At 49.2% G+C, this 24,216-nt stretch overlaps 1 protein-coding gene across 1 annotated transcript; it reads right to left on the bottom strand.

The window, feature by feature from the left end:
- Positions 1-6,073: 6,073 nt before the first annotated feature.
- NKX3-2 (NK3 homeobox 2) lies at positions 6,074-8,494 on the bottom strand. Its single transcript, XM_053941020.1, has 2 exons — positions 8,098-8,494; positions 6,074-7,657 (listed from the first exon to the last, which is right to left on the bottom strand). Exons 1-2 carry the CDS (start codon positions 8,492-8,494, stop codon positions 7,179-7,181), a joined length of 876 nt encoding a protein of 291 aa, XP_053796995.1. The 3' UTR covers positions 6,074-7,178.
- Between the last annotated feature and the right edge of the window lie 15,722 nt (positions 8,495-24,216).

Below are 24,216 nucleotides of genomic sequence, written 5' to 3'. Positions count from 1 at the left end.
ACGTGTTCTTTTCTTGTTCTGGTCGCTGGGAAAATTTAGTACGTTCATAGAAGTTCCCCCTTTGCCACCTTTTGTCATTCTTAACTGAATAAAGATAACCTCGAATCGTCTACTGTTATTATTATTATTAATAATAATTATTATTATTATATTATAATATATTCTATTATATATAATATAATATATAATAATATATTAATTATATATTAGATATAATAATATATTAATTATATATTAGATATAATAATTATTATTAATAATAATAATGAAGAAGAAGAAGAAGAAGAAGAAGAAGAAGAAGAAGAAGAAGAAGAAGAAGAAGAAGAAGAAGAAGAAGAAGAAGAAGAAGAAGACAAGTAAAGACTATTTGTCTTTTGTGGTCATTTTGAAGTACTGTGCCACCATGCAGAACAGAGTGGCAATGCCGCCGCCTCGGTAAATCCGTGCACGACACGAAGGAAAACGTCCCCGTGGCTTTTCGGGGGTGCCTTCAAGACTGCGCACCCCGCCACACCCCTGCTGCCGCCCGGTATCGCAGTCGAGTGCCTAAAGGCAAGTCCCAAACACGACCTGTCCCTCGCTTTCGCCCCTGAACAGAGGAGTCCGGCACAAACCCCGCCACCGAGTTCTGGCTCTACCGACTGCCGGCAGAACCACCTTCCCTTCCTCCTCTTCCAGATTACCCAGTTTTATTCGTACAGTTTGCAAATCTGTATTATTCCCGCACAAGCCAAAAATAATATTAGTCCTCTCCACGCGCATTTCATCCCTAATTATCACTCAAGTCCTTTGCGACACAAAGCGTTTCTCTGGCCAGTTTAAGCGCGGCGCAGATCCGTGGGCAAAGTGATTTACCCCGACCCGGGAGACAAGCAGCGGGGGTTTCGCCGTCAGACGACTCTAACGGAGAGCGGATCACCGCTGCTGAGCGGGGTCCTCAGACCGCCGGAGCCGACAGGCAGAGCCGGGCTCTGAAGCAGCGGTCAGAGGTGTTTTTCAAGAGCCGTCACCGCCTGCAGGATTTGCTTTCACCACAGAGCAATTTAGGAAACAACGCCATAATCCGCGCCCCCGCCCCGAGCAGCGGCTCCTGTCCCGTGAGTGCTCGCCCCAGCGCCGGTCCCGGCCTGGCGGCTACCCCCCAGCCACCCCTCTGCCCGGCCACCGGCGTCCCTCGCAAGCTGATACCCTCCAGACCCGGAAAGCTGAAAATCAGACCCGTCTTTTCCTTTTCACCCGTTTTATGGTTTTCTACCATTCTTGTTCGGTGTGGAAGCACTGTTTTACTTGTCAATCGGCCGCGCATGAAAAGGTTGCTTGTGACCTTCCTAGCTCCATTGATTCTTTTCTTTTTTTCCTTACTTTTTTTTTTTTTTTTTTTTTTTTTATAAAGAAAAAAGGTTTAAAATACCTACAAGCATTTTAACCATTATTAGTATTAGTGTCCCTACTCTGGTGAGGAGGAAATCGTTCACCAGTTCTGGTGACTATTTGCACCCCTCTGTAGACATCAGGTAATCTTTGTGGGTCGCCTTCTGAACTTCGTTCTGTCTCTCCCAGAGCCGAGCCACTGCTGCGGGAGAGATTTCCCTGGCTAGTTTCTGTTTCAGCAGAGGACGTGTTGTTGGCTGCCATCCGTATCCTTCGTGGCCGTGGCCTCTTTACTACAGAATCAGATTTTAGGCAAGAAGCCACAGGCGCACCTGAGAACCACAAAAATACTTAACCTGCAGCTCTGCACTCACTCCCCACTCTAATTCTTTTCGAGGATCACGCTCACTATCGCCAGCACCGCTTGGGATGCCAAACACCTCTAGCGGTTCCGCAATGGGGCAGCAGGCCTGGGGAAATACCGGAGAAGAAAGAGCCGGGGGTGGTTCTTCAGTCACCCCAAGGGCCTCGGACCGAGGAGCCAAACCCCTCATCCTCTGCCAGGGTTTTCCTCTGTGGGCCGTAGGACCTGTCTAGGAGGGAACCAGGAAGATGTCTGCGGCTGTGGGTGGAGGAGGGCAGCCCTCGTCCCTGGCCTGCCCCAGTCACCGTGACACCCCCTCTCGGGCCAGCCCAGGCGTGAGCTCGCCCTCTCTCTCCGCTCTGTCCCTCCCTTAAAAACAAACAACGAACAAAACCCAAAACAAAACAAAAATCCCACACTACAAATATTAAACGTGCTCTAGGAAAATGGCAAGCCCCACCTGCGGGTAAGAGTCCGCCCTCTCCCGCGGTCCCTCGGCAAGGAACCGGCCAGCCGCGGTGCGGAGCCGCCCCGGCGCGGGTTGGTGCGGCTGCCCGGGCGCAGAGCGGTGCGGGGGTCCCGCAGGCGGCAGCCCCAGCGGGGCCGGAAGCTCTCGGGCAGAGCCTGCCGGCCCACCGGCGTCTCTGGTCGCCCCCGGAGGAGGGAGGGCTGCCTGTCCTGGAGCGGTGCAGTGTGCCGGCACTGACCGCCGTGACACTCGGTTGGGAAACGCGTCATTTGCTCCCTGGCTCACCTTGCTCCCCGGTTAATCACGTTGTTTCCCGCAGCAGCGGACAACGCGAAGGAACAGTCCACTTTTCTTGTGGCTTTCAGAAAGGATGGGAGAGGTAATAGCCTTGATTATGGGGCCGGGACAAAAAGACCTGCCCTTTATTTTTTCCATCACCTCGGGAAAAGCCAGGCTGCTTGATGGAGACACTACTGGCAGCGCCCTGGATCTCCAGAGGCCGCGAGGTCTGGCTTTCCGGCCGTGCGGAGGAGCACCCCCGTCTTTGTTTTCGGAGCCGTTCCAGAGGAGCGGCTGCCCCGCTGGTTTGGTGCTGCAGACCCGGGAGAGCCGCTGGAAAGGCGGCCGGGATTCCCCGCGGCCCCGGCCCGGGGCCGCCCTCGGGGCTCGTCGCCATCCCACTGACAGGAGAAGCGGAGCGGAAAAAAGCCTGCCGAGGCATGCCGGGGAGAGGCCCTTAACCTCGGGTCACCTTTGGCCCCTGCTCCCGAGAGCCCCTGGGAGGCTGGGCAGGTGCTGAACTGCCGGGGGGGGCTGCCTGTGCCCCGGTATCTTCTGCTGCTTCTCATCTTCCCGGGAAAATGTCGCTGATTTTTACCTGAGTGTGTCTGTGTGTGTGTGTGTATTTGTGTGTGTGTGTGTGTATATGTGCGATTGCGGGGGGCGGGGGGCGGGGGCGCAAATCAACGTGGTTTCCTGTTCTATTACCCTGCGAGCGAGCGGGAGGTAGCTAAATATAGGCAGCCTCCCGGCTGCAGAGTTGGACTCTGCGCCTGTGCGACTGTTTAATACACAAACACAAGCGCCAATGGAGACATATGCAAAGATATACACAATTTACATTACATTTCAACAATCGAATTTCTTGGAGCTGCGGTATTTCCCCCCTCTCCCCCTTGTCTTCGCATGATTTTTTTTTAAGACTACAGCTTGCCTGTGGTCAGATGGAAAATGATTCCCACAGCCCCTGTACGGTTCGGGGTTTGTTAGAGACACCGAAATTGGGACACACCGTTAGGGAAATTATTTTTACGTAGCAGCCGTGTATGTGCTGATGAGCTGAATGTGCGTTTGAGGATGTGTGAAGAGAGCTTGTTAGAGCCCAGGTTTTGCTGATAACTTAAGCGCCGAAAATACAGAGTAGTTCCTTTGGTCTCAGTACAGTTACATGCGTGTTACTGGAGAGTTTGCCATTAAGAAAAGATAAAGGACGCAGAGAGTTTGCTTTATATTTCAAAAATCAAAATTATAAAGAAAAACAGGAATAGAAACGACTCAAATTCCAGAAAAAATCCATTAAAATATCGATTAAATTTTCCCAGTATCACATACTGACGTTTCTCAAGTATCGGATTTTGTCAACATCAAAAGAAGACACTGTCGATGCATAAATGTTCGATATTAAACACCAATACTAAAATTCCGGGGAACTTTAGTCGGATCAGCTTTTCCAGCAACTTCTATCTCGAGTAAAATGCATGTTAGTTTTACCTGGTTCACAGGAAAATAGTTAAATAGTTTGACACTTTATTCTGAGTCTGTTACCCAGTGTTACAACCCAAGGAAGCTCTAATAACAGTCACTTCCCTTTTATATCAGGAGGTTACCTAGAGCACTACATCTGTTAGCAAGCATAAATCAAAATAATACAACATAGCGACCGAAGGGGAAAAAAAATTAGGCTTAGAGATAGTTCGCTCCCTCGAACAGGGGGCCCGACAGGAAACACAGCCGACTTTGCTGGAAGCCACCCCCGCCAGGGACAAAACCTCCGCTGGTGTGAGCTGTACCATGGGATTCAGCGGCTCAGTGTCTTCTTGGGGCTGCAGGCAGAGAAACGTCCCCAGGGGCCAGGAAAAAGCAAACCGCAGGGCAGCAGTGGCACCTCTTTGCCTCCCTAAATGCACGGGGTCCAGATTCTGCCGTTTAAAAGTTTCGTTTTTCCAGGAAGGAAAGTGTTGGGAATGTTGGAAGGAAATAGTAAAAAAAAAAAACACAAAAACAAAAAACCAAACAAAAAAACAACAAACAAACAAAAAAAAAACCACACAAAAAAACCCCAAAAAACCAAAACAAAACAAAAAACAAACAAACAAACAAAAGAAAAAACAAAACAAAACAAAACCAAAACCCGAAAAGAAGAAGAAAGAGACAGGAGCTTCGGATCGGGCTAAATAAATGTCAGTCCTCGCGTATCTGCCAAGGGACTGACTGCTGCATTTGGAGCACTTTCGGCAGCAGGACGGCCGACACGCAAAACCAAACCCAAAGCATTTCCTCCGGTGTCACGACGGCTGTCGGCTTTGAGAACAAAGAGCTCGTCCCCAGCCCGTGCTGGGGCTGGGGCAGCCCACGGGCAGCCACTGCTGCTGGAGGTGCCAGCGTGGGGATAGCTAACCTGCGGGGTGCCCGAGCCTGGGCAAAGCGAAATGACAGCAAAGGAGGGCCATAGAGAGGGGCTGACAGGGAAAGAGCCCGGCTGCATCTGGAGGAGGCTTGCAGGCACAGCGGTCGGGAAGCGAAGGGGCAGCCAGGCCTTCCTGCAAGCCACTCCGTGCCCGGGAGCCGCAGCGAAAGCCCATGCGAACCAGCGGGAAAGGAAAGAACCCGGCGGTGATGAAGAATCAGCGGCGCCCAGGCAACACGGCCGCCTGTGAGCGTGGTCCGGGCAGGGCTCCATCGGCGCTAAGAAACAACTGCAGCCATCACCGGGTCCGGTCCCTCCGAGCGCCACTGCCCGGCCCGGCCCCGGCCCCCGGGGGAAGCTGCCTACCCCAGATCTGCCTGCCCTTCCCTTCGGCCAGCGCTAGCCTTGGCGGAGACGCCCGAGGACAGCAGCCGACGGCGGGGGAGAACCGCCAGCACCGCGCCGAGGGCCCGGGCTCTCAACAGAGGCTTGGAGGAGATTCAGTCCAAGGCGGGAGGCTGCCCCAAGTGGCTACCGCGGCAGTGTCGGGATACAGACGGTCTGGGCAGTTTCGTCGAGGTCGTCGAAGCCCCCTCTTGCTGCCCAATCCTGAGCCCGCGCCCTCGATCTCTCTGCCAGGCTCCAGCAGAGAGAAAACAATCCACCGACCCGCGCACTTGCCTAGGATCGCAAAGGTTTTAAACGGGCACGGCCCGCGGTAGAGGGGCCACAACCTGCACGGTGAGGCTGCCACCGACCGGGAAAAGCAGTTCGAGGTCCCAGTGGCTCCTTCGACTGCACCGCGTCCTCACCGCTACCTGCGCCTGTAAATTCAGCCAGTGATCCCGGCTCTCCGGCAGATGTGGGATCGCTCCAACTGGGACAGGCATTGCCAAAGAAGTGATTAAGGCACCCGGCCAGAGCTCCTGGGTCCCCTCCGCCTCCCATAGAGGGAATGGGCATCGGCGCTGACCAGATCTCCGCCAGGCCCTACGATCCTCACTGTGCAAGTGGGAAAAGGAGGGATGTGGTCTGAGCTACGGCCTGAGGTCTGCTGCGGGGAAAAAATATCACTCGGGAAATCCATGTCTGCTCTCAGGAATGACACAAGCAGCGGAGGTAAGTGTTAAACTAAAGTTTATAAATTAAAAAAAAAAAAAAAAACAACAACAAAAAACCCCAACAAAACAAGTACAGCGGGTAGCTTACAAACATTCACAATTCATTTGAAGTAAATAATCTAGTTGAGTGCACAGTGCCATTAAAAGAGAAATTGGGGGCGGGGGGGGAAAGAAGGGGAAAAAAAGCAACGAGTTACCTTGGAAGAAAGAGACTGTAATTACATTGCTTAGCAGATCAGAAACCCCCATCCCTGGAGGAGAGCTCTGCAGAAGAATTGTAAAAGGCACTGATGGTATTAAAGTTTCCTGTTACATCGATTTCTTAAAAAGCCTGACTAGAAATATTCACATTGAATATAAAAATAACAACAACTTTAATACATCTGGAAAGTGCGAAAAATCCATAACTCCTCCCTCCCCAAACACGGAAAGATCTCAGGAAAAAAAGGAAAACAAGAAGTCAGAGATTCGATATAAGTCTCACCCTTTTGTGACATATTTATCCTTTGCCAGGGATCATGGAGGACAGGAATAACATGGGCAACAAGAGCAGGGAGACCTGAAAGAGGCTTCCATACATTCAGCACCATACAAGGCACACTCAGTTTGCAACAAGTTGGAAGACCAAGGACTCAGACGACAAAAATAATCTTCCTTACAATCCACTGAGGGAGTCCTTGATCTCCTCTTTTGAGTTGCATTTGGTTTTGCGGGTTGTACTTTTTTTTTCCTCTCCTTTGTTTTCTCTCTCTTTTTCTCCACACAAGATCGAGTCTCTACCCATCCGAAGCAAAATAAAACAAACAAACAAAAAGTCTACACCAAATACACTGACAACATGGATACCATGAACAAGTTGTGCCGAATTGCAAGTGTCCTTGGCTGGCGGGATGGGGACAGAGTGAGGGTCAGGGTGGGGATGGCCAAGAAGTCCTACATTGAAAGAGGAGAGGGTGAGGAACCATCCAAAAATATTAATAATAAAAATAACAATAAAATAATAATAAATACTGTCCGAGGCACTGAGAGCTGCAGCTGGGGTTCTGGACTTGAGAAGCTGAATGGATGGATTGATGGGCGGGGGGGTAGCAGAGGGAAGATGGGTTTCCTGGCGGCCAGTGTGTATGGTGGGGGTGTCGGGGCCGGGGGGATGTGTATGTGTGCCTCTCACTGGGTGCCGGCAGCTGCGGCACAGGTGGACAAAGCCCACCCGGGAAGGCAGTAGTAGGGGTAATAGTAGGATGGCTGGAGGGAGAGCAGCGAGGGCGGCCGCAGCACCTCGCCAGGGTGGTACTGTCTCTGGTCGTCGCGCACCAGCACCTTGACGGCCACCTTCTTGGCGGCGGGGGCGGCGGCCAGGAGGTCGGCGGCCATCTGCCGTCGCTTGGTCTTGTAGCGCCGGTTCTGAAACCAGATCTTCACCTGCGTCTCGGTGAGCTTCAGCGAGGCGGCCAGGTCGGCCCGCTCGGGCCCCGACAAATAGCGCTGGTGGTTGAAGCGCCGCTCCAGCTCGAAGACCTGCGCGTGGGAAAAGGCTGCGCGAGAGCGCTTCTTCCGCGGTTTCGGAGCCGCCGCCGCCTCCTCCTCCCCCGGCAGCAGATTCCCGCACTTGCCCGCTCCGTCCTCTTCCTCCGGAGGGCTGCGATCTGCGGGCAGGGCGAGAGCACGGCGGTCAGGGCAGGCAGGCACCGGGACAGCGGCATCCGCGCTCCTCGCGGGGCCCTCACTCGCGCACAGGCGGCCAGGCGCGCTCCCTGCGGCCAGCCCGCAGCGACGGGGCGAGCGGAGAGCCCGCCAAGCCGCTGCCCGCCCCGTCGCCGGCGGCCGCGGCTTCTCGCTCTCCTTTAAGCGCCGGGCGCCCTGGCGAGCTGCGGGCTCAGCCGGGCCAAAGGCCCTCCCCGATCCGCCCTCCCTCGCCCCGCGGGACGCGTTTCGGGTTTTCATTCCCCCCCCGGCACAACCGAGCCTGTCGCACAACTCCGGGGAGCCGGCGGAGAGCCACGGTCATCTCCCGTTCCCAGCCCTCCGGGACCCTCCCGCCCTCCTCGCGCGGGTGCGGAGGAGCCGCCATCGGGGCCGCCCCTACCTGAGACGGCGGCCGACATCTCGCTGTCGCTGAGGCCGGTGGTGTCCCGCTCCGCCGCCTCCGGGGGCTGCGCCTCCTCCTCCGCCGGCCGCCCCCCGCCCGTGGCTTCTGCGGGGCGGGCGCTGCCACCGGCGCCCTCCTCCTCGGAGCGCCGCTCGCCCTCGGGGTCCTCGCTGAGCGCGGAGTCCGAGTCCCAGCCCGCCGGCGTCCGCGGGGCCGGGGCGCGGACGGCGGGCGCGGGGAGCGGCGGGTCCTCGGCGGCGCCGCACAGCCGCCAGCCGCCGGCCGCCCCCGGGAGCGGCGGCCGCCCCGCCGCGTAGCGGGCGCGCTCCTCCTTCTTGTTGAGGATGGCTTGGATGGAAAAAGGCGTCAGGGCGTTGCCGCCGCGGACGGACATGGCCCGGCGACGGGCAAGTCCCGCGGAGGAGCAGCGGACCGTGCCGCGCCTTCAGCTGGGCGACCGCATCGCCGACCGCCGCCGCGCCGGTGCCGGGCCCTGTTCTGCCGCCGGGAGGGCGGGCGCCAGCGGGAGCAGCCTCTCTGCGCCACTGCCGGCCCGCCCGCCCATAGGGCCGGGGCCACCGGGGCCACCGCGCTGCGCCGGGCGCCGCCGCGGGTCCCTGGCGGCACGGGCGCTGCCTCCGCCCCGCTCTGTCCCGCCCCCGCCCGCCCTCCGCTTTTTCTGCCGGCGGCGCTGCCATCCCTCACGGCCGCCCGACAGCGCCGGCCCCGCGCCTTCCCATTGGGCAGCCCCCGCGCGGCCCGCCCGCCCATTGGCTCCCGCCGCGGGCCGATGCGGCTCCGCGGGGCGCGCGCCGGGGCGCGCCGTCTCTTAACCCCTTGCGGCCCGCGGGGCGCCCCCGCCTCCCCCGGCGCCCGCGGCCGACGAGACGCTCGAAGGGACGGTCCCACTGCATGGCGGAAAGCGGCGGCTTCCACATGGAGAGTGTGGGATCGTAGTTCAGAGGTGCTTCCCCCCTCGCCGCGCCTCTGCAGAGCGCTGCAACCTGGCGCCGGGGAAAGGTTCGGTCCCGACGGGGACGGGACCAACGCCGCGGTTTGGCGTGCATTGCTGCGTGCCGCTGGGGAAGGGCATCGGAACTCGCCTGTTTTGAGTCTGTCGGGGGCCGAGACGCCGCGCCCGTGCGGGGCTGTAAATGCGGCGGCATGAGCGGCCAAGCCCCCGGCCGCCCGCGCTGCCGGGGTAAACGCAAATCAGCCTCGGCTGGTTTTGAAAAATGCGCTTTTGACTATTGCGTTTGCTTAAAAACATGGTCGGGTTTATATTAAGTACGGTCTTCTGTCCATGGGGCTTATAAAGCCCGTATTAGGAAAGCAATTTCTCGGAGATTAAACTCTTTTCCTTAAACCATGCTTTTCCTAACAGAAAACGGCCCTACACAGGAAGACTTTGGAAAGTATAACACGCACGTGAATTGTATATCTGCGACTCGTTGCCAAAAAACCAATATGCCCCCAAGCATCATGCTTTTCTCTTTTTAAAATATTTTTTGGCATTCTTGGAGCTAATAAAAATACCGGCAAGGGTATCAAGTGGGTACACGAGAAATGAAACGCCCGTGCCTCACGAACATGGGTGTTTGGTGCTGGGTGAACGCGGCAACATAAGGACATAAAGCACAGAAAAAAGATGCCCGCAAACCCGCTTTGCTCCATGAGCTAAATTCCCAGGGTGTCACCGGGCTTCTCCGCAGGCGTGTGGCCACAGCCAACACCTCCCTACTTGATCTCACAGAGCTGAACGTCGGTTTGCAGTAGACTACGAAGTGACAATAATTGATTATCAACGACTCCGGTACGAATTAAATGTTTTCAGTCATAATTTTTACATCAAAAAGAAATCAACAAAATAAATAATCCCACTTGCATACACAGCGCAAAGCTGCAGAGCACCTCTGCATGACTAAGCGGGAGCTGTCTTTCTCTTTCTGAACAAACTCAGACCATTTTAATAACCCTGCTTGGACTCACCTTTTACCTAATTTTTTTCCCAGGAAAGCCATCGCTTTGCCACCAAAGACTTCGGTGTCACGATACACTAAAAAAGGGGAAATTTTAAGAGCTGGAGGTAAACAAGAAGCATCTAGGGAAGCTGCGAGAAATCCACTTACAAGAATATACTTAGGGGACTAGGAAGGGTGTCCTGCACGAGTGTTTTAAAGGCTCCTTAACAGCCAAGAGGGATGGGATGTCAGAAGAGATGAGTGGCCTCAGACGCGGGGACAGAGGAAGGGCTCCGCTTTTCCAAGGGGAAGGGCTGGAGGTGCGGGTCGTGGGAGTCGTGGTTTGGGTTGACGGCCGGCTCCGGTGGAGCCCCGGACAGGGCGTCTCTTTTGTCGGGGTCCGCTCAGGTGCGGCAGAGCACCCAGAGCGAGGCAAAGCGGGCGCTGCCGGGGCAGGCGAGCGGCGGGGAGAAAGGCGAGCCTTTCCCGGTGCAGCCTCACGCCGTGCTCCGGGACACGGAGTTCCAGCCTAGGAAGACCCTGATTTACAGAGTTTCGTGCCCAAGCTGTTGAAAATACCTGCGTATTGTTTACAGTGGCTGTAATTCTTTGCTAATTTACTCAGCTCTTCCCCCCACTCCCCCCATCTCTTTTTCTCTTTTTCTTTCTCAATATTTTTTTCTTCTTTCGCCTACTCGGGCGATCTCTGCACCCTCTTTCTGATCAGTAAACCTCTCTTTGGGGGAGGAAATGCCTGGGGAAGAGGCCGGGAGGAGAGCGAGCGGCAGCGGCGTTGAGGCGCAGAGGAGCGGCGGAGGGAGGCCGGGCAGGGCCGACGTGCCGGGGCCGTGGCGGCCGGGGGCCAGCTGGGTGGTCCCGGCCCGCGCGGCCCCCAATCCCGCGGAGGAGACGGGCAGCGGGAGGGAGGGAGAGACGGAGGGATGGATGGATGGATGGATGGATGGATGGATGGATGGATGGATGGATGGATGGGGGGAGAGCGGTGGCCCGGCTGTGCACCGCGCTGGCCACCCGGGCGTAGGGCTGGCAGCCGCTCCCGGCCGCGCTCCGCCGGGGCAGCACCGGAGGGCACGGGCTGCCCGGCCACGGCGTGCGGGGCGCACAGGGCCGCCTCCGGGTGTGCGACGGAGAAACCGGGCGCAAACTGTCCTCGCTGGAAAAGGCTCGGAGTGGACATGATGGACGCAGTGGAGAGGCAGGGCAGCGCCTGAAACGGGGATGTCTGAGGGGGGCACGATTCCCACCGTGCCTCCACCCTTGACAGAGCTCCGCACCTCCCATTCCTCGCCGTCTGGAAGGAGCCACGAGCCTTAATACACCGTGATATACTATAACACACGGGCCCGCCGTCTCTCGGTCGTGTATTACATTTCAGCAGGGAAAGACCAAACCCGCCGTGCCCAGAGCTGCCTCCTCCCGCGTCCACCGGAGACCCCCGGCTCGCTGTCCCGGGCCCGGCTCGCTCCGCTCTCGCTCCGCTGGCAGCGGCGGAGCCGTCCCGGTGCCGCCGGTGGCCGGGCTGCCCCACCTAGAGGCGGCCTGGCCGCACTGCCCGGCCCGGGGCTGCCCTCGGGGCTGCGCGCGGCCCTGGTGCCAGCGGGGCTGGGGCGGTCAGGGCAAGGCCGTGCGGACACACGGGTGCCAAGGCGCAGCCCCGCTGCCCGGTATCCAGTGACAAACCACGGCGTGAGCGGGACAGCGGGAAGGGAGCCTGCCTGGCTGCAGTGGGAGGTGGCTTCTCTCAGCCACCTGAGCCGTTCTGCTTGCCAGGTGAGAGGCAGCCCTCTCACAGAAGCACTGCATATGACATGTGGGGTGATGAAGTGGGGAAAGGTATGTTCTGCTTATAAAAGCCTTTTTATCACATGTGAAAGCACAAGGAAAGGTGTCTGTAAAACCCTAAAAAAGCCTTTGTAAAGAGCACAGACTTTCTCCATGTTATATAATGTTGTATAAAAAGACCCAGATGATCTCCTGGGTGGGAGTACACTGCACTGGGAAAAGAAAATGTTATAGCTTTTCCTTCAGGGTAGGATTTGCCCAGTATGGGAAAATAATTAGTGGTGTAATCTCCATGTGCCAATTTTGGGGCAGAGCCAAGCCAGTACAGTACCACTTCTGCCTTCCAAGATCTTCTCAGCTCTGAGGCAGGCCAAGGAGTTTCATGGCTAGGGGCTACCACACACTGCAGCCCTCTTGGCAGCACCTCCCAGAGCCTGCATGGTGGTAGGTATTACTTTTGCCATATCTTTTTAGAGGTGTTTTTTTTCTAGACACAAGCTGTCTCCCCAAACTAGTTTGCCTCCCGATATATTTAGAGCAATGCAAATCCTTGCTGAGTCTCCTGCTGGGTCTTTCAAGGACTTAGGTGGAAGTTGGCAGTGGTACAAACAGTGCTTCCTTCTATAAGGAATTTGAATCCCTTGTTGGTAATAGGAAAGATTTCTTTTATAGCTTTTACCTCAGCTGTGCTGTTCTCTGACTGTGCAACAAAGGCACACAAACATATCCTGGACAACTTGCTGGTTTTGCAGGAAAATCTTATGTCATCTGCTTTTGAACAGGTTTTGACTCTATTTCTTGAATAATAGCAATTTATTTCCAACAAATGTAGCTGTAACTACACAGTAGGTGACAGCTGTACATCTCTAAACCACTTTCCTGTCAAGATTTCTCCATGTATTTCATGAGGGATCTCATATAAGCAACTGCTGCAACACACTCAGTCTTCAAATTGCTTTTTGCAGTTGACATCAGGATCCTGTGTTGCTGAGATGTGAACTGTAACATGCTTCCAGACTTGAGTGAGAGAAGGATGTACCTTCCACAATTAAGAGAAAAATTTGAATGATTTTTAGAATTCAACTGAATATGTGCAAATCTAATGCTGACAACGAAAACTTTATTCTCACTAATGTGACAACTTTTTAGCAAATTAACTCACTAGGTTTTAATAGCTGCTTTACAATCTCTTTCATTCCTTATATGGGGAAAAGCCCATGTCCTTTAGGGCTGGGAGGCTCAAACAAAAACACTTCTACAGGAGTTTACAACCAAACTGAAAAGAATGCTTGAATTTTGCTGGTTGCATACATACAGTGACACAACTTCACCCAGTTTTATTTCTCAGAGATGCTGTTTCTGGGAAAACCAACCCAAATTGCCCTCTTGTTACTTCATCTTTACACTAACAAGTGAAGGCTTGGCATGCCAAGTACCAAGCACGAAAATAAACCTACCAACATTTCATTTCGTTGCATGGCAGTTTCTCCTGAATTATTCCTCCTTGCAAGACCTTGAAAAGGAAAAGACATGCAGGCTGTCTAACCACATCATGCTCTCAGGAAGGAGTGGAGCTGCATGATTGTGTCTGATGCTTAGTGCCAGGAGGCAACGAGTTCTGTACACACTGTACACACGAGCCCTGTCCCACAGCTGCCTTCAGGCACCACCTGCTTTTGAAATAAATCTTCTCTTTGACTGTCTCCTTATTTCTATGCTAGGTTTCCTACTAAAGACATAAATGGCTATATATTCCTTATTTTCTGATGTAGTTACCTGTAGGATGGAAATACAACCTGGATAAGATTAGCTTGTTTTACTAAAAAAAAACAAATCAGCATATGCAAATGGCCAGATGCTTCTCACAGTCATTAAGTAAAGCTTTTGCAGACCCTGTATTTAGCTTTTAATCTGTTTTATTTGCAGTCTCTGATAGAAAAATTGCGGTAGAAATGTCATGTATGTGTGAGTCACCCATACAGTGTATTTACTTGTTCTGAATTTTTCCCTATTATTTAGTAGAACATTTTAATGACTATCCACCATATTATAGTAGATGCATTTCCTGTGTGCAAGTCTGTAGGCTTTTAAGAACACTCCTAGCACAGATTAATCATTTGATGTTTATTTGCTAATTTACTTAGCTCTTCTATGATGTTGGACTTCATACAACATCATATGAAGTCCAGGTTTCCTTTACCACTGCTCTTCCACCTATATAGAAATAATAACCTTTCCTACTTTTTGAAGTTTTTGAAGGAGTTGAGCTCACTTTTCACATATGATAGACCAACTTGGTAACTAAATCAATGGCTGCATTGCAGTAACATTTAAATATTTTTATTGCTTTTGATGCTTAGGTAAATCAACTGAGCCTCTCAGGATACTGACACTGTTTACATTTCTGAAGTGGTTTTACCTCTTTGTCTAAGAGTCACCTCTTTATTGATAGCAAGTCAATAGTAATTTTCTCTTTATTATTCATATCAGGAGTAGACACCCATCAAAGGTAAAATCAGGGAGCGTTTGGGACTTATAAATTTACACAGATCATTGATTGCTCAAAAATTTCAGAATTTGAGATCAAGGACTTGCTTGTTTCACATCCTTCTCACACTGTATAGGAAGCCTGAACTGTGGTGATAGGATGTGGCATTTCTGTGTGTGTTTTGGGCAGTCTCCTGCAATCAATGCTGGCCGTTGGGATGCTGCTTTGAGAGCAGACCTGACTCAGGAGCTCCTGTACTGACTCAAGTGTCTCAAACATGGTCTGTTGTGGAGATGAGAGTTGTGGAATACCCATCCTATTTTGGATCCAGGCCGATGTGACTGCCTTCCTGCGCTGGAAGGGCAATCAGAGGTGTCAGAGCACCAGCAGCTCACCCAGTGATGGGTCTGGTCCCAGGAGTGCCCATTGTGCTGCCCAGCAGAGAAGGAAGCCAGGCAGTTTAGACCAAGAGTCTCACTCCATGTGAGGGAGGCACCCCTGTCTCTTTGAGAGCACTGTGACCCCTCTGGGAGGTAAGACCCCAACTCCACCTGCTGTGTGACGGGGGTCCATGCCTGCAGCTGCCTCGCAAGCTCACAGTGCTGGCCTTGCCCAATGACCTGCGGTGGAGCAGCCAAGCCAAGCAGTTTGAGCATGGAGAGCTCGGATCCAGGGTTGAGTTTATGAAGTTAGGGCAATTAGCAGGTTCATTGTGTGAGTTGTTTTCACTGGCAATGATTCTGTATGTGCAGTGACTGTACATTTCATCTGAACCCAGCTTTTACATTAAATCACTAATTCTTTTGGCTTGCTCAGTGAGAATACAAATACTTACATAAACTTCACAAATAAATTAGTGACTCTCTTTTGTTCAGTACACCTGCAGATTTAATTGGCTGCCTGAAAATTACTGACCAAAAAAATCAAACATGACACAAGTTGTCTGCAGACAATACAGGTATTGTTTTTATTTTCTAAATATTTCTTAAAGGAAAGAGACTTTGAGCATATCAATTGTGGATGACTGCAAATAAGCACCCTGTCTTCTCCTTATGATGCTAAATTCTGTCCTCTCACAATTTCCTTCTTCATTAGTATTTTTTTTTTTTTTGCCTAATTTTAGATATTCTGAATTTTAAGTTGTCTCCTGAGTAGCTTCTCAGGGTATTCTTGTCATAGAAGTAGCCATTTCTAGAATTTATTCTAGACATGTTTTGGGATTTACCTAACATAAAAACATATTAAGGCAGGGAACAGATAACAAATAAAAAAGTGTAATATGAGAAAAGCAGTTTGTACGCTACCTCATACATGACCAAGTGTAAATGAGATGGTTGGAAAAGCACCCAGTACTAAAAGATTCCTGTGACTTAGTGGAAAACTCTTGTGGTGGGAGATGGACAGAAATGTAGGTGGACAAAACATCAGTTATGGATTCCTTGGAAAACCAAGATAATACTTTTATTTCTCCAGATTTTTCACAAGTAAAGGATGCAGAAATATGCCTGCAAGTGAAACAGAGTAGAGGAGTGCTGTCTGGAAGGAATATTTCCAAGATGGCCAACTGTGATATCCTGCACTATGAATGAGGTTATTTTTGGCAGGACAAATGTGAGCTTTCTGTTCTCCCTGCTTTGGAAGGAGGGTAGTCTGTGGTGTGACCTTCTGGTGCTTTATAGTATCATCTGTATTTTACGAGAGCTGATTAACAACCCCATGCTTTTATCCATGTACTCTTTTCAACTATAGGTTGAAAACCTATAGGTTTCCAACCCTGTATAGGTCCAAAGTAAACTTCTGCCTGTAGGAAGCATTAAAACACAAGCTTTGGTCAAAAATGTTGCTATCAACTCTCCTTTCATATATCTGGAGGACTTCAGATGTGTCTGTATTTCCTTCACACACTGTACACTTTGTGCAACACCTCTCAGAAACTGCTCTGCATCAGATATGCTCCCTCATCAGAAAATACAAGTCAATAAAATGAGTTGTTATGCTTTATAGCTCCAAAAAGATGTCTGCAGTATAGTCTTCTGCAACAATATAAGCATCAAAACTGTTGTAGTCCAAGATCTTTGTACTGCTGTGATTATTTGGTCTGGCTGATTGAACATTCCAAACACAGATGGAATATGTGTCTAAGGATCACTCATGGATATCCATACCTCTGACTTTATCCATAGTTATCGTGCAGGGAACAAAAATCTCCCACAGGCAAAACCTCCCTTCACGTACAATCATATTTCTTTCACAGGGTTTAATTTATCTATTTTAGTGTGTCCTTGACATCTAACCTATGCAAGCATAAGATCTGAATATTGACCCTGAATCCCTGTGAGCTGTTGGCAGGCTCTGGAAGAGCCAGAGTGTGCTGGAGGGAAGAGTGGACATCCTGCAGTCTGAGTTGGAAGAACTTGCACCTTCCAACCCCAAATGCCTTGCTCCTTGGCCTGCATAAAACCAGGTGCACCCCTACAGCTCCTGGGGCTGCTTTCTTCATAGTGACTTCAGAAGCAGGCCTGGGCAGCTCAGGTACTTACTTTGGTATAAGGTAACAGCTGCTTTTACAGAGGATATATTAAATGCCAGAACACCTGGATAATGAGATAGTGAGATCCTTTCAGTGAGGAAGAGGCAAATCTAGCAGTTGTGGAGCTGAAAAGACAAATCAATGTCATGGCAGGGATCTGTGCATTGTTTTGTTCCAATAGCCCCAGCCTTTTGGACAAGGTATGTGGTAGTGGTACTAATGGTAGAGCATTGCAGTACGCTCTTGCATTTAATAAACTGCTTTTCAGAAAGTGTTGATTCTGAGACTCATGATAAGACCAACTTATGAGTATAATGGGTTGTTACAGGCTGTAGCTTGCTTTGATACCTATCCCTTGTCATGTGCCCTGGCATCTGGGCCCCAGCTGGCAGAAGAATACCCTGTGCATTTTCTCCAAGAGCCAGAGAGTGTTCAATAATTTCCTTGAAGAACAGGTTTTATTTTCTCAACTTCTGGGTCAGCTGCTTTTTGATATTGAATCTGTCCCAGTTCTTGTTTTCTGCATCCTGGAAGCCCAAAAGGTGATTCCAGTCACATCAGACTGAAAGAAATGAGGAATAAGGTTGGCTAAGGAAAAGGGGATTATGATTGCTTTACTTGATATTTACACAACTTCTCTCATCATATTGACTCACAGAAGCTAGTGCAAATAAGGTAAAGGCTCCCTAGGTAAAGGCTAACTTGGTTCAATGTCAGTACCTCCATGTACTTTTTTCATCCACAAAAGTTCTTGGTCATGCCAAGAAGACTGAGATGAGGGAAGAATGGAGCTGAGGAAAGGATTTTTTAAGAAATAAATGGAGGACAAGGGCAAAAGGAGAGGTTACATTATATGTGATTCAAGGGTGTGCAAGAAACTGATGAGGGAAAGGGAAAGGGAAAGGAAAAGAACAAGCAGAAAGCAAGGGAGAACTGAGGTCTGGGAGGGATCCTGTGGGAGAATTGAAGTGCTTGGATGGGAACAAATGGTCGTTCAGTGAAAGACAGGTCAAATGAGAAGTGAGGATGGTGGGAATTAGACTGGAAAAGTGCTAGGAAGAGGGGGCTGGAAAATGAGAAAAATGAGAAGGACCTAAACAAGGAAAAAGAATGGAATGGAATGGAATGGAATGGAATGGAATGGAATGGAATGGATGGCTTCTATTAAGCCACCAAGTCTATCTCATTGCACCTGAGGGAAAAAAATAGTTAAATGCGCTGTTCCTAAAGAAGTTTGATGTGCCTATAAAGATAGAGCGATATTACATGGAATTTAATATTGCATCTGGAAATAAAACACTTGGTGGATTTGGATTTATGCACGGTATGCTACACAGCCTTCTCATGGATGTAGAGTTGAAGAAAGGTGTTTCTGCTCAATCCTGCCTGTGCTGTGCAGAGCAGCAGCTCAGGAGGAGCTAATGGGTGGGTGGCAGGATATTCAGGAGTGGTGGCCCCAGGACCATAGCACGCCAGCCCTGCCTTGCTCCTCTCTCGAGCCCTTGTGGTTCTTGTCTAACGTGCCCCGGGCTCTGAGCGCTCCAGAGGCAGGAGAGGGATCCTGCCTGTGTGCACCCTGCCCGCCGTTTACCTGGCAGGCACCTGTTGCCATCTAGTGGCTATTGTAGGATTCTCTGTGCCTGGAAAACATTTTTTTTTCCCAACCAAATTGCAACCCAGCAATTGCTTTTCTAGAAAAGATTTGTCCCCACAAAATTGTCCAGAGTCACTTGCTCAGAAGAACAGGTTCTGATGCTTGGCGTGGAGAGTGGGTGTCCCTTTCTGTAGCACCCAGAGTTTGGCCTTGCTTTGCAATTAGGTTATTCACCTGCCTTCTAGGTGGGCATTTTATGGAAGGAGAAGGCTGGGAAAATCTCAAAAGCAGCCGAATGAGGCCTTAGCCCTGCTGGGCTGGCTCCCTTACTGGCAAATGGGAGCTCAGCAGCACCAGGATCTTCACCTCTCACTTTTGATGATTCTGGCCAGATTATTGAGGCTGGAAATTTTTTGTCAGTATATTTTAGTACTTTCACCCTTGCTGGATCCCAACTGGATCAAGACAAAATACTACAGCTGTTGGACCAGCACAGAGCAAGTATTGGTCCAATGGGTATGTTGAACTGGCTCCAGATCATTCCTCTCCCCTGGTCGCTGAGAATTGAAGACATTGTGCAGATAGACAGTTTAAGACTGATGGCCTTGAGCTGAAAACAAAAGTAATTTTTCCTTTTAAAGTTGCCAGTCTCTTTCCATTTTTTTTCCCTGAAGGAAAGAGATGATAAAAGCTGAGAAAATTTGAGAAAGGTGGCAAAAGAGGGAGAGGAGTAAAGGAATGAGATCTGTGAAGCATGCCCTCTATTCACTGGTGTCTTTGAACAATCCCATTATCTCAAGAGATCAAGTAGAAAAATCAAGAAAAGAATTAGGAGAACTTGGAAAAGTGGAGTACCTCCCTTGCCCATTATACTACTTCCTTGAAAGGGAGACCACTATGAAGGAATGGAAGAATTTTCCTTCTCTGTCTCATAGAGTGCCTCAATACAGAACATCCCCACATCCTTTACTGTGGTAGCATCTACTTGGCTTTGTGTTCACTTGTGATGGATTATTCAGTTTTGGGTTATTGTCACTGTGGTGTATAATCATCATAGCAAATCATAACCAATGATTTTAAGTACTTATCACTTACACACTGAGCCTATTGCCTTTTTCAGAAGAAAAACTTCCCCAATTCTGGAAATGCAACAGAACTGTGTGAACATTCATCACGAGGTGATAGCGGTAACTGGACAGTATTTTGTTCATGCAGGAAAAATGAAGCTCACAATATGTGTGTAACAGCAAAGTTTTGTGCATGTGTTACATGGCACAGTTGCCTTTCTGCTTTCTTGGATGCACTTGAAGAGGATCCTTCTGTCTACTAGCTCCAGGCTAAGGCAAACCCAGGTATTCCTGCAAAGCATGGCTCCAGGGCAAAAATCTGAAGCTGTTGTATGAAAAACTCCCCACCACAGATGTTTTATAATGATAAAACTCCCAAACTTTTAATTATTTATTTTTAAATGCAGAACTCTGTCCTTTTTATATGTTTATTTCAAAACAGAAGAAACTTTTGCTTTATGCTTCTGCCTAAATTGAGGGTTTCATGCTGTTCTGCCTTTTTTTTTTTTCCAGTGGAAAAGTGGGAAGGAAAATACATGAGCCACTGAAAGCTGAGAACAAATACAGCTTTGACTTTTGAAAACAGAAAAGTAACAAAACTAGATCAAGCAAAATGCAGGTCTTAATGGGGTGAGACCCCACTGTAAAGAGATATGGTCATACAGGGAATAAAAGGCAAAAATAGCAACAGAGAATTTTAGGCTAGAAAAAAATTCTTTAAATCTAATCATCAGCAAGGGTTGAGTGACCTGGAGGTGGTGTGTGTTTTGCCATCACTGGGTATCTGTGGGATCTGGTTAGACATCACATACTTGGAACAACCTGGAGCAACCTGCCCAGTGGACCAGCCAGTCTTTTCCTCCCCCCATGAGAGTGGCTGTCCTGTGGCTGACTTCCAGAGGTGTTGGTGCCAAACCTTCATAAAGAAATGGACCAACTTCTCAGAGCCTCCAGCCCCTTCTCTGTTGGTCCAGTTCCACCCAGCGCTGTTGGCAGGAGGGTGTGGAAAGGACACAACCTCCAGGGCGGCCCTGGGTTCAGTGACCCTTCATGCTCATATCTGGTGGCTCCTCTTCTCCAATTTCATGCCAGTCTCTGTCCCCAGGCCCTCCTCTGATCCAGAAAAGGAAGTGGCATCTTGCTGGGAATGGATAACTACCGTTTTACTTTGATTAGGGCTTCCCCAAGAGGATATTTCCTGTCATTGAGGGCCACATAGAGTTCTAAGTTCAAAATTAGTTGAAAGAAGTTTTATCATAAATTTTATTTTTCTTTTTAAAGAGGCCTTATATTGCCTATTTACTTAGCATGAAAAATCCTGAATAAATAGAGTTAAATAAGCACTATATTACTGAGCAATCCTTAGCTCTTGTTTATGTAAAAAGAATAGAGTGAACCTATCATTGTCTGAAAGGAAAGTCACATTCCAAATCTCTGCTTGCTTTGGGCACCAAAGCGGGAATGACTATTTAATTTTAACATTTTCAAGTTTATATACTGGAACTGATGCTGGAGTATAATGAATGTGACCACAGAGCATTTTTCTTTCATGTATTCCTCTTTATTCATTCATTTTAATGTATGTTGACTTATATAAATCATTGCACAGCATGTGTGACATGTTACAATGAAATCTAGAAAAGAAAAAGACATCACTGGAGGGCTGAGTTCTCCAGTTGACAGTAGGACTGATAGCTTTGATACTGCTCTGTTATTCATTCTCAGTTACATCCTCAGTACATGTGCAGAGGTATAGCCAGTGCCTGTGCTGTCCAGCTGTGTGATCAGCAAAGAAGCTGCGCTTAAAAATGTGGCTCAGTTTTGGTCTATTCATGTGGTTTGTGAGGGTCCAAATTATTCTGAAATATATTATAGAGCTTTTTCTACTTTAGTTATATTCCCACCAGCTAGTTAAGCTGGATAAGAGCTGCACTTTGTGTATGGCTCAGCTGGAGCCACATGTAAGCATTGTCCTTCCACAAGGAAAAACCCCAAATGGAGCTCACCAGGACTGCAGCAGGTACTTGATCTCCAGACTGAACTGACAGAAAGGGTTATGTTTCCCCAGTGGAAAGCATAGATATTTTCAGTGTATTTGGTGGCACCAGGGACCAGGGCTCTGAGACAGCTTTCCTACATTTCAGGGGACCTGAGCTTGCTGATACAAGGTGTTGACGGTGAGGGTAGAGATACACGCCTTTCAATTGTCACTATAATTTGTTGTCAACCCTAAACAAATACACAAAATAAAAAATCTCATCCTTGGTGATGCATAATCTATCCTTCTTTCAAGAAGCCTCTTTGTTTTGTCACTAGGAAGGATAAAGCCCACAAATTACCTGACTGTTCACTTATACACCAATTATTGATAGAGAGGGTACCATAAATGGGAGAGCTAATGGTGCACATGGATAATCAACGTAAGGGCACTCAAACCCATGGTACAATGGGAAGGTGATTTCACAGTCCCTCTCTGCCACATGGACATCTTTATGCAGACAGCAGTATTTGCCCAGTTTCCTCAGCAGCTGGTTTAATAAAATGATCCCATTAAAAACTAATCTGCAGTTTTGTTGAGGTAATTTCAAGCTCCCTGATCCAGCAGTCTGTGACTGTACAACTCAACACTGGCATGGAGAAAGGCACTGGCAAAGGGGCAGAAAAGGGAAGGTGAAAAGTGTCTTGCAGTCACAGCCTGACCATGCAACCCTACCCCTTTGACAGTCAGTGCCAAAAATCTATTTGTACCCTACTAAGTTACGGCCATTTCAAATCATATTTTCATTCCCCGGTTGTTTGGCAAGAGTGTTATGTTCCTAGCTTTAAATACAGCTATCCAGGGACTCCCAGCAAGACATTTATTTTTATTATGTTTTTCTTTTGGACTTTATTCACAAAACCAGTAAGGATAACTAAAAAGCTGAGATTTGAAAGAGGAAGCGGGTTTAAATGAGAAATACCCTTTCAAGGAATTTTGGTGAAACATCTTGAAACAGAGATTAGAATGGAGATAGAATTTCCTTGGTGTTTAAACTTTCATGTTTTAGTAGAAAAAAACCCACCCTGTTTGAAACAGGCCCCAGATTTTTGAAGAGCTGATGGAAGTAATGGAGTGCGACGTACATAGCTGGGACAAGGAATATACTGGAAGAAGCGAGCACAGTATCTTTAAGAAGTTGCCAAGACCTGCAGAAGGCTGACATGGACAATTTCCTCCAAACTGAAGCTACAAGCAAATAAAATAGATGGAAGGTTCTTGAAACTGAAGGTATGAGTCTTCTGAACTCTATACAAAATGAATGAGCAGGCAATTATGAGGATACCTGAGCTATCAAGAGTTTGGACTAGGTCTATGCTGTATGAATGTGCAGTCACCTTTGTCAAGATGGTCCATTAAACCTTAAAACTGCAAATTTTACTGGGAAGAGAATAAAAGTATACCAGTTATTTTCACTCTTTACAATATGAACAGGTACAGCTTCAAGGAAATCAAATGCTGCTTTGGAAGGATCTGTAAAGGCACTCAGTGCATCCCAGATTCAGGGCAGCAGCTCTCTCTCTTCAGCCCAGTGATGCTCAGTATTGCAGAGGTGCCATTACCTCTGCCAAAAGCAAGGGAGTACCGAAAAATCTGTGGTGGCAAATGATCTTTTCCTAATGTAGAACCTGATATAGGTATCAGACCACTTTTAGGTGTAGACACCTGAGCTGGTGTTGGGCTTGCTTCACAGTGGACATCTGCTGATTGTCACTATGACCAGGAGCACCTGCTGCTCTTGGTTGCCAAGTGTTATGTGACAAATTTTTACTGAGTTTCTGGAGAGATTAAAGCAGCTCAGGACCTTATGCAGCCTCTGAGGGATCGGGGCCAGAGATTGTTCTGTATGGGATAGTTTTGGAACATTGGTTGGGAGAGAAGAAACAGTAGATGTGTATGTGGGATGAATGTCACAGATTAACCCCCACCTCCCTCAAGAGAGAAGCAGATGTGTTACTAGAGAAGGTGTTGGAATAGAAAACTGAGGCACTCAGAGATCTGCCAACATCAGCAAAAACCTTGCCCCAACTGCTGAATGCATCTACTGACTTTGGATCAGGCTCTAGAGGGAAATTTCACCAGTTGCAAGACTTAAAAGCTTGCCAGATCCCACCTAAAAATGAAAATTGCAAACTTGTAACTTGGTGACCCTCTAGCTGGTTTAAAAACCCACCACAAAAAAAAAAGCACAACAAACCCAAAAAACAAAAAAAAAAACCCCAAAAAACCCAAAACCAAAAAAACCCAAACAAAACCAAAACGAAAATCAAACAAAAAAAAAAACCACCAAAAAAAATCCATTAATGTGATTTAAAATCTATATAGTACATAACACCGTAGTATTTCAAGTTGAAGAGAGTTAAGAGGTGTAAATAGCCTTTAAGTAGAGTGCATCAGAAATATGAAGAAAACCTGAGAACAAGCCAGCTGGTAACACAGGCAGATGAGGTATGGGCAAGCAGGACCCAAGTTCCTGTTCTGTAAAACTCTGGGAGGAGTTGAACTCAGTCTTCCACCAGCACATCTCTGCACACTCAGTATTTTAATATTCAGAGAAATGAAGTTGTCCCAAGAGAAGGAACTGGAAGAACAAACAGCCACTAAAACATAAAAACCAGCCAAGTGGTTTAGAAAT

This window comes from Vidua chalybeata, chromosome 4 (genome assembly GCF_026979565.1).
Source record: "Vidua chalybeata isolate OUT-0048 chromosome 4, bVidCha1 merged haplotype, whole genome shotgun sequence".
Lineage (NCBI taxonomy): Eukaryota > Metazoa > Chordata > Aves > Passeriformes > Viduidae > Vidua > Vidua chalybeata.
Note: the sequence above shows the minus strand (reverse complement) of the source record. Positions and strands in the feature narration are given on the sequence as shown.